Source organism: Corythoichthys intestinalis, chromosome 8 (assembly GCF_030265065.1).
Source record: "Corythoichthys intestinalis isolate RoL2023-P3 chromosome 8, ASM3026506v1, whole genome shotgun sequence".
NCBI classification, from domain to species: Eukaryota; Metazoa; Chordata; class Actinopteri; order Syngnathiformes; family Syngnathidae; genus Corythoichthys; species Corythoichthys intestinalis.
The window spans coordinates 26,473,509-26,492,751 of NC_080402.1; the positions used below are offsets into that span (position 1 = coordinate 26,473,509).

The window sequence follows — 19,243 nt, forward strand, 5'->3', positions numbered from 1 at the left end:
AATACAGAGAAGTTGGCTCCAAAAAGATGAATGATAATGTGTTTCTTTCAATTTTGTTGTTGTTGCATGTTATAACACATTTTTATTGTTCTGATTAATTATTATTTTTTGATATGCGTTTGCACCCCCAAAACATGCACATCGACCATACATTGTACCTTAGTAAGGCTGCGAGCAGCACTGTCCTTGCCCCCGGGTGTAAGGTTTCTGAGCTGCACGTCGAGCAGTTCTACCAGCTGGGCCATGGCCCGCACAGTGGAAGGCACGTCGCCAGGACGCAGTAGCCCTTTGGTCTGCTCTGCCAACTCCCTGGCCACAATGGCTGCAGTCTCACCCGACCGGAGCTGGAAACAAACAGAGGGACACAAGCGGGGGTTATAGGGAATGATGGATGAAGATGACGACAACATGGTGGGAGCAAGGAGAAAAAGTTCCATGCAAAGTTTAATGCAAAGAGGAGGTTAGGGACATTCAGGAGAGAGGTAAAGACAAAATAGGGCATTAGGAGAAAGGTACACTGAGGAAAAAAGATTTATTCATAGAACATTCGGTACAGTTTTCACTTGGGCAATGTCATGGTAAACAAATTACTGTATATAAAGTAAAGATGCACCTAACCAAAACCTGGTACCAGTATTTGCAGTGGGGCCGATCCGGCCCGAAATGGTGGTATCGGTATCGGCGAGTATCAACAAAGAGGGCGCCGATACCATTTTCCAGTCCAGTATTATGACACTTGACCGCAGCCTTTTTTTCCTCCTGACACTCACTACACTCTCTGTTGTGTGGCTCTCTGTGTGTCACTTTGCATGCCAAGCAGCTATCGCTATTGGCCTGCTCCAGACCAATGAGAGTAGGCAAATAGATGCTCTTAACCAATGCCGGGCCCGCTTTTTCATATGTAGGAAAAACAAACTACGAGAGTAAAATATCGGCGGTCTGGACATATTTCAGCCAGTTTCAATATTTCTAACCTGATAATACATTTGAAGATGAAACGTGAACGAACACAAAAAAAGGTTGAGGCTTCAACAGCAGGACTGTTATCCAGAGGAAGGGGCTGGGCCAGAGCAACAATGTCCGGTCAGTTTACTACGTCTACTTTACTTTTATTGTCTGTTACTGAAAGAAATGCCGCAGTAATCTGAGACCTGTTCAAAAGTAGGGTTGCCACCTTTCAGAAATAGAAATAAGTGACCCCCCCCCCTGCATCCAAAACCATACAGGAGACGAAAAAAAGGGACAGCCCCAAAACTCCTAAAATGCATAGAATTGAATCTGTTGGTTCAATACGGAACGCAACTTAAAATTCCCAATTCGGTACGATTCCTAATTTCGAAGGACGGGTGGCAAGCCTATTCAAAAGTGCTGTAGAAGAAAGCAAAGTAAGCTAAGCTAAGTGGCTAAATGTGTGTTGCTGCTGGTGCATGGACAGGGAGGTTAATAGAGAGACAGGATGCTGTGGTCAATTATTATTACTTATAATTTCATGAAAGTTGCACTGTTTGGCCTTTGAGAGCCAAAACTCAGGGTTTTAAAAAGGTTTTCATTATTCATTCAATGTATTTTTACTTTTTTACTGTTGGGCTAGTATTACACATGTTTTAAATTCATCAATTCAGCACTATTTTGGCCTTTGAGAGCCAAAGGTTTATTTAACTAATTTGTCACCGATACCAGGTATGCAATAAAAACTTCTACTGGATTCACTTTGTGTATACAGTGTATATATACATTTCAAACAAAGTGGTATCACTATGGTATCGGCTGATACTGCACAGCCTGGTATCGGGGCCAAAAAATTGTATTGGTGCAACAGTAATATAAAGTAGAACCTCCACAATCGAACACAATCCGATTGGTTTGGATTGTAAAAAATGTTGTCTTTCAGTAAAAAAAAAAAAAAGAATCAAAATCACATATTCCAGGGTGACGGTCATAAGAGAGTAGAGGCGCTCTTTAGGTTATGGTTTAACATTCCTAATAACCACACAAGTCTCAAGATTTACACAAAATAGTCATACAAAACTTTCCGTCATTTTGGCCAACAATATCCTCTGCTGTCAAATTTTAACATCAACAGAAGTGTGACACAAGAACTTGAATTTTGACCAAAACCTGTATCGGGTATTTACTGTGTAAGCCTATCTGCGATGGCTAGCATATTGTAGCATATAAAAGTTTGAGACCCTCATTATGCCCAAATTTTTTCCATGACACTGTAACTATAGGTTGATGACATGATGGTTTAAAATGAAAATGAGCCTTTTTTGTTGAATTATCAGGTATCATGGATAATTTCAATAATAGAATAAAGATAATAATACAAATATTCAAATAATTTATTTCCACAAAGATTCCCAGGGTTTGATGTACAATGTTCACATATTTATGAATGAAATACACTTCACATCAGCAGAGTTTGTGTGTCTGTTTATATTTCGGTTGTCGGCTCACAAAATTGCCTTACACCAGAAGTCTAACTCACACGGGACCTTATTCTGACACACCAACTTGTTTCTTCAACAACAAACCCTCACTGTACGCTCTCTTGTCACGGAATGGTTTCCCAAAATATGACACTGCGAAGTAAGCACTGACATTAAAATCCAGTAGTGCTGGCTTTCTATGTCCAAGCACACCTGCGCTCCTTACGAGAATATAGTCTATGATTCATAAATTTGTTCTCCGTCTTAAACCGGGTGACTGACCACACTATGTACGATGAGGCCCAACAGACCCTGCCCAATCATTGCGTGCCATCTCCAAAAGCACGGTCTCAAGGCTCAGTCCTCGGGGATGTGGGACAAACAGTGAGTCATGACAACTGAGACACTTTGTGTCATGGTGGTGGCTATTATTATCCGGAATTGTGGTTGACACAACTTGTCACAAAAATGCTTCAAATACATACAAATAGCACCTAGATTTGCACAAAATCAGTACATTGTGCTTGGATGCATAATATATATATAACAAATATGATTGTATGAGTGGTTGGACTGAACAAAGTAATATATTAGCTTTGCAATTCAAACATACAGTATGTGTTCATTGTATTTATTCTCTAGATTTTTTTGTCAATGTTTTGATTTATTATAGAGATCACCATCTCGAAGAGCAAAACATCCAACAAAAATGTGTCTCACTTGAAAAACTTGGAGAAATATGTAGCTCTCAACAGTAACATACAATTTCTTCTACTTCTCGCACTACGTGGTAGGTTGACAAAGAGAGATGGATACATGCGGGATAAATCGCACTCTGTGGCAGCTATCTCTTCATGTGTGAGGAATGTTGCTCTGGGAAACTATCATACCACTGTGCTCACAAAGGCAGGAAAAAATATCACCATTTACCTTTTGCATGATATGGTTGACCCAAGGTGACGTGCAGTTGCTGAGGTCAGGGCCTTGAGGATCCCAGTAGCCCAGATGGGCCATGCACATGTACGTGGCCACGCCTGTAAACACCAGCAAAACTAATAAGGTCAGACAGCACTGACATTCACCGAATGACTTGAACATTTCATGTGGTGCCCACAAGGGGAGCATGAAAAGGATCTTTGTCATATAGGCAAATTAACATGAACAATGATTCCATGGAGGACCCATGTTCTGTGATTAATGGAACTACAGTATAAAACAGTGGCTCTTCAGTTTTGGGTATATGTTTATCCACTCTTAAAACTGTCTTGACTTTCAAGAGAAGTTACACTGCTTGATAAATTCCTTGGAACATTCAAACCTTCTCCCAAAAGGGTACAAAAATCCTCATTAGTGAAAACAATCTTAATTAGTAGAAGACACTTTGAACAGAAAGATTTTCACACAGTGACATCATCCACCAGCGTTTCTTACCAAGTGTCCCAACCGGGCACGGCTGCTTGGCGAGTTGGCCTTGCTGGGTACGGGGCCATGAAATATCAGCCGTCACTCTGGAACTACAGAAATCTTGGGGAGGCATAACTGGAGGCTGTGGTGCCGCTGGGGGGACCTGCACAGGTGGGTAACGTTCCCCAGTTTTTCGGTTGGTGTCTGGGATCTGATTGGTGTCCGATGGTGAACCGCCATCAAGATTTATGATAGGCTGGCGAACTGTTGTGGTGGTTCGGTAGCGCTGTCCTGGTGTCGTGAGGAGAGGACGCAGGGTGGTATAGTAGGGGGGTGAGCGAGTGGTGGTTGAACGACTGGTTGAGGGTGAGGAGCCTCCTCCGATTGTGCCCCCTCCTCCTCTGTTAGGAGGGATGATGGGCGGGCGGAAGTCTAGCAGGAAAGAGAAAGGCAAAGATTAAGCTCAAAGAGCTGAGGATACAGTTTACCCCTTTTGAAATTATACACACTCCGTCTAAAGTACAGGTGTGCAAATCAAGTCCCTGCGGCCAGATCTGGCCTGCCACATCATTTCGTGTGATCTGCGAAACCATATAATGTGCAGTGACTTCTGAAATACCAAAATTGTAGTTCGTCTAAAAAATGTTGAGATATTTTCATCCCCTTTTTACAGTAAACAGAAGATTGTACTGGCTTTGGATTTCAAAAGCAGATATAATTCAATTTGTTGTGTACATGTAATAATACATACATAATAATATGAGGTGATCATACATTCATACATGGACTTCATAATTATCTTTGCTCTTTTAATAAAGAATCGAGACTGTTTTACGTTCATATCTATAAAGAATTCAGGGATTTAAGCATTTATTCACAAGAATTTTTAACGGAAAAAGCTCTTTGTGGTGATAAGGCGGCGCTTACAGTGACTTAAAGACTAGCTACACATTCAAATTCGACACATTTACGTAAAATAAATGCTAACTACCCGTTTCTTTGCTCTTTTAACAAAGAATTGAGACTGTTTTACATCCATATCTTTAGAGAATTCTGGGATTTAAGCATTTATTCACAAGAATTTTCAAAGTAAAAAGCTCTTTGTGGTGATAAAGCGGCGCCACAGTGGCTTAAAGACTAGCACTACATTCAACATATTTACGTAAATTAAATGCTGACTGCCCTTTTTTTTTTCTTTTTTTTCTTTCAACCAAGAATCGAAACTGTTTTACATCCATATCTATAAAGAATTCAAGGATTTAAGCATTTATTCACAAGAATTTTCAACGTAAAAAGCTCTTTGTTTCCACTCGGTCAGCTTTGACGGAGGCCCCCTATTTGGCCTCCTGTCAATATCTTTATAAAGTCTATGATTCAAATCAGTCATATTAGCCATTTAAGTGAAACCATGACCATGATGTGGCCCATGACAAAATTGAGATTGAGGCTCCTACTCTAAACTGTGTAATTATTGTCTTTGGCATATATTTCATGTTCAACATTTAATACCAAATATTAATTCATTCATTCGTCTTCCATTCCACTTATCCTCACGAGGGTCACGGGGTAGCAGCGGCCTATCCCAGCTAACTATGGGCAGTCCGTGGGGTACACCCTGAATTGGTTGCCAGCCAATCGCAGGACACAATAAAACTAACAACCATTCACGCACACACTCATGTCTAGTGCCAAATACATGATGATAGTAACTATAGAATAAAACACCTTGCGTACTACGTAACTTTTCCTATACCCTGTGTATCCATGTGAATTGTAAACAAACATGGCAAAAAGTTAATTTATTTTCTTTTTTTATTTTAAGTTTATTTTTTTAAGTTTATTTATAAACTGAAAACTACACGGTACATTGACATACGATCACTTTGACACACAATCTTTTCGACATCCGACGTAAAATTTTAATCTCTATTTGTTTCTACATCAGAGGAAATGCTCGAAATACGACAATTTATCACAGCACCACAGTTTCTTTGTTTTCCCGCAAGATGGGCACACGGCATATTTTCTTGTGAGAGAAATCTACTTGAGCAGATGGCAAAAAAAGTGAGGCTTACCATTGAAATGAAGATGAAAATGATAGAAAAATATGAGCCTGGTGTGCACGTCCGTGAACTGGCTCAACAATATAGCCATACAATGTTTACAATCTCGACGGTCCTCCTTCGACCTCCGTTCGTCAGTCTTTATAAGTTAAGGTGACACTTATTATTGTGGTAAAATCGCCAAGAATATCGCCAGCTTCGGCAGGTTTTTCATCATTTGTTTCAGAACTTGTGCAACACAACATGCCTACTGTCCGCCTCAGCTGAACAAAATGAAAATAAAAAGTCCTTCCTCACTCTGTCAAGTCAGCCACGCGGTGCGTTCAGGTACACCGCAGAAACACATCCGCCACATTAGAACCTGATTTGTTACATTATTACAGGTATTATAATTATTATTAATACTATTATTATATTATTATTCCCATTTTTAATCATAATTATTTTTTTTATTTTTTTTTGCTCTGTGTAATTGTTATTTGCAATACCAGCATTAAGGATTTAGTGTAGGTTTACGGGCTGTGAAACGAATTAAAGGAATTATAATGTATTCTTACGGGATAATCCTGCTCGAAATATATGCCTGTCGCGATAACAAATTTTAGTGGGCTATAAATTCTCTCATAAATTATTGCGATATGCGATATTATTGAGCCCACCCAAAAATGTTTTTCAACAAATTTACAATAACACACTAAGAATACAGTATATATTAATAATACTAAGTAATATTAAGACCACCCATTTAAACGCAATAAACATTTACTTTTAAATTCAAAAATAATTTTTGAGAAATCCCAACTGAAAACAAAAGACCATGCCTCTTTTAAGTAAAAGACAACAATATCAATACCACACAGAAACACAGAATAAATGAAATGTCTTTTTCAAGGAAAGATAAAATTGCAATTCAATTTTTAAACATTTAGGCGCAGAGGTATAAAGATGTAGTAACACAAACAACTGCACTTCAACAACAATAGAGAAAAATAGATTAATTAAGTAGCAGTAACAAAAATTTGGCTTCACTAAGGCTAGGTTCATACTGCAGGTCTTAATGCACAAATCCGATTTTTGTCATGTCTGTTTTTTTGGCGTGCCCGTTCAGAATAGCTTTGTCCATGGAGCCCGTTCAAGTATCACGTATAATTCGCAGTCCGAGATGCGCTCAGCAACGTGACCGCATGCGCAAATGCATCAAAACAAATTACACTTGCTAGCTGTATGTCATTCCAGGGTGATCATATTTTGATTTCCAAAAAGAGGACACAAATAACAGACATTAAAAATCCCTGTTTAGTCCTTTATTCAAAGTTTATATGGACTGATAGAACCGTTAGAACGCATACACGCACACACATAAGCCTTGACTTGTGTGCGTGACATGACATGGGTGAGTCAATTTGCCCCGTCTCGGTCATGTAAGTAATACTGAAATATTGCTCATTCAGCGCATAGAATTAAAATCGAAAATTGTCAGGTTTATCCTTTTCTTCATTTATTTTTTATGACCGTGTTCAATCCCGCTTGGTGCATAAAAGCAGAATTCAAGCTAGAAGCTAATGCACAGCTACATCGCTCCCGTCCTGCATGCCACTTTCGATTTGCTGATGTCATTGCTGCATGAATTTCGATTCGGGGGACTCGAAATTTCAGACCGCCAGCCACATTCTGGAAAAATGTGGCTAAGATCGGATTTAGACCACATACGAAACTGACCCAGATCAGATTTGAAATGGTCCACTTCTATGCGACTTGTCACGTTCAGATCGTCAAGTTAATGCCTCACTCGAGTCGGAAAAACACGAAAAAATCGGATACATGCATTAAGACTAGGGCTGTCAAAATTATCTCGTTAACGGGCGTTAAGTAATTTTTTAAATTAATCACGTTAAAATATTTGATGCAATTAACGCACATGCCCCACTCAAACAGATTAAAAAGACAGCAGTGTAATGTCCGCTTGTTACTTGTTTTTTGGTGTTTGGCGCCCTCTGCTGGCGCTTGGGTCCAAATGATTTTATGGGTTTAAGCACAATGAGTGAGCATGGTGTAATTATTGACATCAACAATGGCGAGCTACTAGTTTATTTTTTGATTGAAAATTTTACAAATTTTAATAAAACGAAAACATTAAGAGGGGTTTTAATATAAAATTTCTATCACTTGTACTAACAATGATCTTTTAAGAACTACAAGTCTTTCTATCCATGGATCGCTTTAAGAGAATGTTAATAATGTTAATGCCATCTTGTTGAGTTATTACTATAATTAACAAATACAGTACTTGTGTACCGTATGTTGAATGTATATATCCGTCTTGTGTCTTCTCTTTCCATTCCAACAATAATTTACAGAAAAATATGGCATATTTTATGATGGTTTGAAATGCGATTAATTACGATTAATTAATTTTTAAGCTGTAATTAACTCGATTAAACATTTTAATCGTTTGACAACCCTAATTAAGACCTGTAGTGTGAACGTAGCCTTAGGCTAGGTTCAAATGTGTAAAACGAACATACCCAGAAGTCAATAAAACAGAGTGAATCCACATCACAGCATATAGACCCTACTCACCTACGTCACAAAATGACGTGTCGCTGTATCCGGCCGCCATATTGTCCGTATTTTTTAGACCTATTCTCATTGTTTTCAATTATTCGTGCAAGTTATAGAGCAATTCATGGAAGCCCCGGTATTATCTGACGCTGTAAACTCATTGGATGCGTTGCATAAAAGGCATTATGTGGAAAAGCTTCAGTTTATCCATTCGCCAGATCCATATTTGATGCCTAAATCGATGTTTTTCGACCCGCTGTCTTCGCCGTCTTTGCCTGACATCTGCTACCCTGATATTTACAACTATCTTGTCCACACAAAATCAGCCTATTCTCACGAAAGTTTGAAAAACTTCAAGAGCTTGGAGGCTTATAAATACTTCGTTGCTGGTTGGGTGAAACAGGTCCTCGTCCACGAAAATTCGGCAGGAATCTATCTTGTGCTCGGGAAGGTGAGTTACGAAATTTTCAATTCAAAATCTTTTGTTCTTGCTAACATCCACTGTCAAGTCTAATGTATTTCATGTCATTTCTCAATGGAGCTAGGGCTTTTAATGTTTATATGGTTTAGCGATAGCACTCTCACTACATACATATATAATATGTAATAAATATGAAATGCGATAGCACTACTCCAGATTGTCCCTAGTTGAATTTATTTTTTGGCTTTCGACCTCAATAGTGAAATTGTAAATTAATTGTACGACAACTATCTTATTATCCCCTTATAATTATATATTTTCAGGTAGTTCATTCACAACGTCTGAGTGTACGTTGTCGGCGATTAGCCTAGCAATGATCTTAATTGTGGTTGTCAGCCCAAAACCCTTTAAATATATATTAAATGCATCTTACCAGATATAAAATGACTACTACATAATCTGTGGTAGTCGTTTGGAGCACAGTTTTCTTGTCGAATTGCAGCAGTCTATTTCGCTCTCCTCTCTGGGTCTCTCGGAATACGGTAAAACTTCAAGTCTCTCCGTCTATCTTCTCTGTTTTTGCAACCGACCACCACACACGACTTCACCGTTTTGATTATTAATGTTAACGAGCAGAAAAACACGCCATAATAGGAGGAATTTACGAAGCGCTAATGCATTAACATGACGAGTGGACGGACAACATGGCGCGGGGGCGTGGCTGTGACGTCACGTGAGTAGGGTCTATTGCGCTGTTGGTACCAAGGAAGCCGAACTTTTAACAGCACGTCTGCCGCACATCTGCTGCACGCACACGCATGCACGCACGTACGCATGCATGTGAGGCGATAAATCGCAGCAGGAAAATTACTGCCTTCATTTTCATTTACCGTGCGATAAATGGAATTATTGCATATTGCTACAGGCTTATCGACATACGACCATTTCGACTTACTAACAAGATCCTAGAACAGCGGTGGGCAAACCGGTCCTCGAGGGCCGCAGTGAGTCCTGGTCTTTATTCCAACTGACCCAGCACAGATAGTTTAACCAATGCGGTTTCAGCAGAAATGAGAAGCACCTGACTGCAATCGACTGTTTGCCCTTGTAAAACAGCAGATTGGTGAAAAGGTGTCCTCTTAATGGGTTGTAACAAAAACTCGCACCCACTGCAGCCCTTTGTGGAATAGTTTCCCCAGCCCTGTCCTAGAATGAATTAACTTTGTATGTAGAGGTATCACTGTATCATGATTATGAAGCTACTGGACTTTAGAATGCATTCACTGTACAATTTATCTCACAGCATTTGCAGATTGTTGTACACTATGCATTCTGAGACTATATAGTCTGAAATCATACACAATACTCTAAATAACATGCTTACTATGTGCGTACTACACCATACGAGCCTACCAAGTTACACAATATTGCTACGTCATGCAATATTCATGCCATAGTGACATCGTGGGAAGTAACATATTCCCTTAATGCATTTGAAACATTTTTAGTGTCAATATTTCATTATAAAATAAATCTTAACTATTCACACTGAGGTCAGGAATAAAGAAGGAATGTATTAGATGACAGGAGTGAAAAGAACGGAATGAGTATTTGATGTGCAGCGTCTCTGAAAGTGCACATACTATAGCAGCTTGTCTCAGCCTATCTCTGAACTTGCTGCTGCAGCTCTGTGTGGTGCAAATCAATACTGCATTATGGAGTGTTAGATAAAGGGAAATATTTACACATTGCCTTCATAGAGGCCAAACCAGAGCCCGACCTCACATCTTTAATTAAAAATGCTTTCAAACAAAACTTATAGCGAGAAGTCTGGAGTGAAACACTGTTATTTCAACTTGTGTCTTTATCATGGATATTGGATTGTAAATATTTTTTTAATTGTATAGAACTGATTGTTTATTAATCACATCCTTGGGGAAAATAGAGTTTAATAATTGGCTGCGGACAGCAAAAATTTTCTTAATCCAAATTCAGTGGTTCCTACTTTCATAGATGGCCCCTTTGAGCACTTGCGGAAAATGCAACACTACTGTATCTTCATGCCACCGCAGCACATTCCTCATGTGTTTTGGAAACTGGTAGATTGGTTTGCGGCAATTCTGGCATTTACTGGTCCAGCACCACCTCTTTTTGATTTTTGATGGTCTCGATAAAGGTAATTCGAACAATAAGGCCTGATGTCAACAAACATTGGTGTAGAAACAGGGCTTCCGAACATTCACAATGAGAATTTTTTCTCCAACAATTAAACCTATGTTTCTTTGTATGAAATTGTTTGTCATGCTTACTGATGTAATGAGTCTGCTAAATGAGCTTTATTTGCAAATCTGCGAGAATTTTTTCAGTACTGTATTTACAAGTCCTTTGGGTGTATACCAAATAATCAGTGGAATGAGCAACAAGGCTTTGTGGGTGTTTGCAATGAAGGGGTGTCTAGATTATTCATTGTGACCAGAAGTTGACCCTTCCTGTGGACTTTAATGAAAACCACCTTCACACTGTGCTTCTCCCTCACCCAACTGCTTGAATGACAGCCGTGAAACATCCTGCTGTACATTCTGTACGTTTGTTCTCTCCATAACTTAATGGAGTGTTTCTCAACCTAAACAGTGCAGTTCCTGAATTATTGCCTGCCCTGCCTTATGCATTCTCCACGGAACATTGCCATCAATCACGTGTGTCAGCAGTGGCCTAGGGACAAGCTGTCAATCCGTATGCGTGTGTGCTCTTGAGGGGGGAAAAAAGTGTGTGTGGGGGGGGTGGGGGTGTGATTAGGAGCCCTGCCACAACAGTAATGGTGTGAATGTGTTTGTGTGTGTCTGAGGGTGATGTCTGCTGTCATTTGAGTACAAGGCTGAAGACACAGGGCTGGCAGCTAGGGGTGAGGCAACATAAAAGCCTGCGAGCATCATAGGCAAGGGGCCACAGCATCTCTGTCTTTTCTTTTCCTCTGCTGCTCTCTTGACATTTTCCACCTGACATTTTCTGACTTGATTGCTCACTCTCAAGTTTCTTGCTCATACTTTTATTCTCCCTATTCTCATTTCTAGTTGTCGAAATACACTCATATAGATTGCATTTCTACATCTCTTTTTGGATAGCATACCTCGTAAGTTCCATGAATTAACGATTACTATCGCTCAAGCCGCTGTTACAGAAACTGCATATAACCTTGGCATTATGTTCTAGAAGAAAAAGGTGAATGCGGTTGACTCAATGGGATTGGCATATCACACGCAATAACATTAAAAACTTGAGCAATGGCAAGAATGTGTCCTTTGTCAATTATGGTATTCAAACTGTGAGCTGGCTTTGCTCTTTATTTAAAAATGCACAAAAAACGTTAGAATTACACATTTTTCTATCACAAAATGTATAGTTAGCCTAACAGCATACTGCAATTGTCGAAGTCATATTTATGCCAAATGTTACTTTCCCATCACTACTGCATCATTCTTTCTTATTGCTGTTCTCTTAAGCCATACAGAGCTCCCTGCCTTAGTCATATAAATATCAATGCGTTTGCCCCCCCCCCAAAAAAATCAAATCAAATCAATTCTTTTCAAAAAATGTTAAAGTATGAGTTATGCTATTAGGCTAACGGTATAAAATATTTTATAACAGGTGCCATCCATCTACGGACCAATTAAGAGTCAATAATGAACAAACACCTAATATGTTGTGAACATTCATAAACCAAGAATCACAGTTTAGATGGCATTTGTAATTAATACCCTTAATTACTTAGCAACGAAAAATAAGAGCTATAATGGCAGGTCAGAGTGGAAAAAGTTCTTGCCCAAAATATATGTCTGTTCATTATTCAATTACTCAGTATTACATACATTATATTACGAAATATATCATAAACATATTTAATTTTGAAATTAGAGAGTTATTTTTTCAATAGTTTTTATACATTGTTATTGAAACGAGGGCACCATTTCAAGTCAGCATTGTGGTTTAAATGTAAACCAATGTTACTGTTGTAAAGGACGTATCATTCCTCCATCATGCAAATAAACACATTTCATATATTTATTATTCTCCCACATAGATCAGATGGTCTTCACATGCCTGGCAAAAGAGGAAACTAATTACATTTAACAGACTCTGAGCTGAATACAATGATGCAATTGTGTCAGTACCTTCAGATACTCTTCCAGTAATTATTTTTATGTGATTGTTTTATCCACTATTAGCAAGCTCTTTCAAGGAAAGTTTAAAGCCGGGCAGCCATGTTCATACATAGCCTGGGGATATTTGTTCCTGGATGACAATATCAAACTCCCTTTCAGTGGAAATCATAGGTAAGACGTATTTTGATATTACGACCACAAAATATAATGGAAATAACGATAGGTTTATCCAAATGTTTAAGACCGAAGCATATTTTCAGGTACTACATTTGTCAGCAAAATGTTCTCTCTGTGTGTTACCTATCCCTGATGAGCATTGTGCTCTAACCACGTACGTAGGTCCCTAGAACAAAGTCCAGATCCTGTGTCAGAACCTTTGTCAATGAAGCTGACAGAAAATAAACCTTACTTGTTTTTAGTTGAGGCAGGAAACGTTCATTCATTCATTCATCTTCAATACTGCTATTCCTCATGACGGTTGTGGAGGTGCTGGAGACTATCCTGCTAACTGTGGCAAGGAGGCGGGGTACACCTTGAACAGTTCGCCAGCCATTTGGGCACATGTACAACACTTCGCTCTCATAATCACACCTATGGAGAATTTAATGTGTCCAGTCAGCCTTCTATGCATGTTTTTGGAATGCAGGAGAAAACCCACGCAGGCATGGGGAGACAATACAAACTTCACACAGGAAGGTCGGAGCCCAGGATTGAGCCAGTACTGCGTGGCGGATGTGTTAACCACTTATACAACGTGCCGCTCTGGGAGGAAACAAGCATTGGATTTAAACTATACACAGAAAGGCAACAATGTCAGCAGTGGACTGAATTGTGTCTTCCAACTAACTTGTTATTGCTATGCCCAACAGTAAAACAGGTTTGAGAGCATGGAGAAATTTCAAGTGGGTCAGAACAGTTCGGAATGGTTGACTTGCAGTTACCAACTATTGATATACAGCAGGAGTCTCCTAACAATTCCAAATAGGGCCGCAGTGGGTGCAGGATTTAATTCCAACAAAACAACATGACACCATATCACCAGTCTTGTTTTTGACAAGTGTAGTCAGATGATTGCAGTCAGGTGCTGCTTGTTTTAGCAGAAACCAAACTGGTTAAACACTCTGTTCTCAGTCGGTTGGAACAAAAACCATAGCCCACAGCGGCCATTGAGAACTGGTGTTCTGCAATTCCTTTCTATCCGGACTTACTATTTTTTGGTTTATACTCATATATATATATATATATATATATATATATATATATATATATATATATATATATATATATATATATATATATATATATATATATATATATATATATATTTTTTTTTTTTTTTTTTTTTTTTTTTTTTTTTTGAGTCTTTTGCTACTTTTTAATTGCCTCAAAATACTTTTGTATGTGTTTCCTTCTCATACTTATAAGCATTGTGTTTTCTTGTGGTAGCTTTAAAGCAGATTTTTGATCTGTTGAGCACATTAGTCACGTTGGGTATTTAAACCACCCTTATTTGATATCACAACATTTAAGTATTTTCTCCAGGCATTTTTAGTACATTCTTCCTGTATGCATTTAAACAAAATAAGCTGAAAGCGCACGATAGTATTTTGGGTGTCAAATTTGCCTCTGGTAGGACATTTCGGCAGAACTCTGATTTGGAGACCCTTGATGTACAGTATTAAAATATTTTCTTCTTTAATATCTTGTTTCTTTGAGTCTCATAAAATCTTTCACTTGATGACATTTAATGGCTGTTATACAGTATGTTTATAAGTGTAAATGTGAAAACTAACCCTCAAAGCCATTTTGAACTGGCAACCATGATAACCACAATTTATCATTATTTAATTATTTGCTTTGAGTAAGGGTTTGATGAATGTGTGGCTTGGGCACTTTTGCTGGAGCACCACTTCAATACAATTGTGTTGTATTTTACGTGCAATGACAAAGCTATTCAATTTAATGCCTAATACTGGAATGACATTCATTAAATGGCATTTAACGAATAATCGCTGACATCTTCTCCTAGTCAAAATGGATCACATATCTAATATTGTCAATAGCACTGAAACATGAGTATTCATTGCCAGTCCTCCCAAGTCAAATGGGACGGGGGCTGTGGTTTGTGTTGTCTTTATCCAAGTCCATTCTCATAATCTGTCCGTATGCATGCTATTGTGTACATTTTTGGGTTACTGTCAAAAAGCTTGAGCAAAATCTGATTCAAATAACTTCACGCGCCGAATGCTGCGCTCTACCTGCAAGAAGTTTGACCTAAAGCACACACACATCAATGCCGACCGTGAGTGCGCATTGTTCGCTGATTTTTCTGGTCATGTTGACAGCTCAAGCTAAAATAGATGAAAATGAAAAAAGCTCTGTTAAGTGCATATACTGAGTTTGATGTCTGTCTACACCTCTAGCCTTGTAGACTTAGATATATAAATATATAATAAAATGAACATCCCTAATTTTTATTCTGTTTATTTTCTCTTGTTTTATTGAATTGTTATTTTAATTTAATTTTTCTTCTTTAATGTGATGTGGATTTGTTGGCCTTAACATAATTATGATGTTCACCTTATATTCAAGGTGCAAAATTGTAATGAACAATACAGAGGGGGAATGGACAATTTAAGACAATATACCAACTTTTAAATGGCCAACAATCTTTAAAATCAGTGCCAGAAGTCCCGCCTTCTACCTTGCATCGAGCCCATGAGGAAGGCTGGAAAGAAAACATGTCATCCTCCAACATGGAGACAGACACATTGTTGGTGTGCGTGTACTGATGTCTCTTCATGCGGCTACAAGACTGTATATATCTGCCTGTGTGCACTCTTTAGCCTGGAGTGGTCGTGTTGACTTCTCAGTCAATAAACAAAGGACCTGTAAATCGTCAACACCATAAGGCTGAAGGGGAAGGCGAAGAGAAAAGACAAACAAGCCTGGCTGGATTCCCGCGTGGACAGGAAAAGTCAGGCAAAAACACAGGAACTTAGTAGAAACAGTTGTGTATGAGAATAATGGTGGTATGGGTTTTAGAATATGGAGTATCCTTAAACAAAAATGCGTGATAGGTTTCCCCCATTCTTTCTTGACACACATAAAATGAAAAAATCCTCCCACCCAGACACATTCATAAACACCACTTGAAGAGTGGGTAGGGACACTTCCAAGGCAAAACGATAATCTAACTGGAGGACACAAAGCATTCGAACCTGTATGGCAGCACAAACATTGGACAGGGCTGCATACTGCGATAACACACTGTCTCTAAGGCTGGCTTACACACACACACATGCACACACGCATACACAGCTTGTGGCGAGTGGTTCGAGCTTGCTGATAAGACAGAATAGAGCACTTCAAAGCAGCGATATTTTAGCGATAGAACGCCACCTCAGCTAATAAAGCCTCCATCCAAATGGCTGGCAGGTCCTGACAAGTTCGACTGCTAATTTTGTATGCACATTTAATTAATTAATTACGTCTTCGGCGCATATCCAACCCATATTGGATTTTCAGTTGCATAACCACGGCATACTGAGGTCAGCTGTGGTTTGAGGCTCACCTTTTCTTCAACGCAAAAGGCATATGGAATCAAACATGGCTATATGTATATTTTTTAAATGGTTTTCTATTTGTAGTCCACCCCAAATGGAAATGAACCCTACAGTCTTATAGGCATGGGGACAACATGTTTCAGTACAGAGCATTTCACATCCAACACAGTTAATATCTCAACTTGTTAGAGAGAATGTGGCCTACGTTGATTTCATTTAATCTTTTAAACAACAATGTCAGCAACATTATCACCACAATTCATTCCGTCTGACTCCACAAAGATTCAGAAAAGATGCATTCAAAACGAAAATATACTTGAACCCAAAAGGTCGTTTGATTCAACCCTTACCACATTATATTATATGCGTTGAAATATATCATATTCCTGCAGTCTCAAGGTTTCATTAAACTAATCTGTAAAAAATAATCATCGCCTGTAACTTTTATAGTGAATATGGTATTTTCAACTTCTTCAGCTTCAACCGAAACTAGTAAAACTATTTACACGGCAATTACAATTTCCCCCTACTCCTTGAAATGGGTCCATTACGAGGGCGTAGGTTTGGTCTCAATATTGTAAGGGCCGATATAACAGCATAACCCATAGCAAAGCAAAATTGAAGATGAGATCTTGTTCACGTCTCATTTACATCTCTGAGAAGTGAATCAGCAATAATTGAGACCAGGGTGGTTTTCACAGTTTTCTCAAATTTGTCTCATGAGAAGTAAGTCTCATAGTGAGCATTAAATGAGAAGGTCTTGAGAATTGTTCTACTGGCACGATTTTTCAATAAAGTCTCATAGTTGTCTCCTTTCAAGATCTCACCAAGAGACAACTATGAGTACTTGTGTCGATCTCAAATGTGTCTAAATTTTATCTCCTTACTTGGAGTCACGATCTCTAATGTCACAGTTAAAGAAATGGATGAGAGCAAAGTATTTTATGTCTTAAACTTGCCTCAAAGCTGTCTCTTTTACTCTCGCCAAGCAACCCTATATTGTGTCAGTCACAAATATTTCTCAATTTGATCTCCTTCCAGTCTGCAATTGCTCATTTTGGGTTTTCAAGATTCTTTCGTTGTAAGAAAGAGTAGTGTCTGCTCTGACATGTCCAATCACATCTTAATTCATCTCATGCCAAAATCCGAGAAAATATTGTAATTGGTCAAATAATTAAATAACATCTGGTTCATTTGGTTCATCTTGTACAATGTAAAAATTAGGGATGTGACCGAAAATTCGGCGCAGAAAACTATTGGCTGCTACAAATGCATTATTGTTTTTTTGGTTTCGAAGATCGAAAGTTTAACACAAAATAGTGTGAAGAACCTTAGTCCTCTCGTTTGATGACGTAATCAAAACAGGCAACACGCTGGCCGACGATGTCTCACTAAAACTACTGGTTCACAGGCAACATGTCTGCCATTTGGAAGTTCTTTTTTTCGATGTATCAAAGAAATATATAAATTATTAAATGAACCAAAATAAAACAAATTTGCTTCATCGCTGCTACACGCGCTTTCTGAAGTTGCTTTCCATTGATGTGCTGCGTCACATCGAGTACAGTGCATCTGAGCCCATGCGTGGCTCAGTGGTAGAGAAGTTGTTACCCAACCCAGAGGTTGTGAGTTCAACTCTCTGTCCTGACAAATTCATCTAAGTATCCTTGAGCAAGACATTGAACCCCACATTGTTGTGTCACCAGCAGGTAGATGAGGATATAGTGTCAAAGTGCTTTGAGTGCCTGAAAGGTGCTGTCCAACTCCATTTTTAATTAAAAGAATTTCTCTTCTCAAATATTGCTCAAATCTGGTTTTCTCAAATCAATCTCCTTTGTCTCAATGATGTCTTTGCTCATTTTGACTCATCACTTGGTCCTAAGGGTACCCTTAGGAGCACAAACTCAGAAACAAATAAGCAGAGAATGAGATCAATTTGAGATGATGAAATTAGTCTCACAAGACGAGATTAAGCAACAGATGAGTAGCAAAATTTTGCTGTGGGAACCTGCATGTACACATTTTACTGGGGACGGGACATTAATATAACCAAACAGTTAAGGTGAATAGGGGTCAGGGCTACATTTTTACCGATATGAACCTAATTAATTGATATGCTAAATCAGGGGTGGGCAAACCGGTCCTCGAGGGCCGCAGTGGGTCCTGGTCTTTATTCCAACTGACCCAGCACAGATAGTTTAACCAATGCGGTTTCAGCAGAAATGAGAAGCACCTGACTGCAATCGACTGATTGCACTTGTAAAACAGCAGATTGGTGAAAAGGTGTCCTCTTAATGGGTTGCAACAAAAACCCGCACCCACTGCGGCCCTTTGTGGAATAGTTTGCCCACCCCTGTGCTAAATGATCAATGCGCAAATAAATCTGTATTGAATTGTACTAACTTTCACACTGCAAATTTATAACGTTTTAACTTGATGATTTTTCTTAAATCTATTCGAATAATTTTCTCCATCTTGTTTTGAGTGTTGACTAGCTAACATATTAATGGGTCAGATTATTCAATTTACTTTAGGTAAATATTACTATTTGTTGTTATTAAGCTGATACATCTAAAGGTTGGTCATTTTTCACCAAAATCAAGAGAAAAATTCTTTCAAATAATGTTTTGAACAATAT

General features: G+C 38.7%; 1 protein-coding gene across 14 annotated transcripts in view; it reads right to left on the reverse strand.

Moving 5' to 3' along the window:
- adgrl3.1 (adhesion G protein-coupled receptor L3.1) overlaps positions 1–19,243 on the reverse strand; it is a 301,163-nt gene that overhangs the window by 101,548 nt on the left and 180,372 nt on the right. For all 14 annotated transcript variants that reach the window (XM_057843335.1, XM_057843334.1, XM_057843322.1 and 11 more), the window contains exons 8-10: positions 3,861–4,265; positions 3,360–3,463; positions 159–344 (exon numbers count right to left, since the gene is read on the reverse strand). In XM_057843335.1, the coding sequence (XP_057699318.1) occupies positions 159–344; positions 3,360–3,463; positions 3,861–4,265 (695 nt within the window). The remainder of the gene's footprint in view (positions 1–158; positions 345–3,359; positions 3,464–3,860; positions 4,266–19,243) is intronic.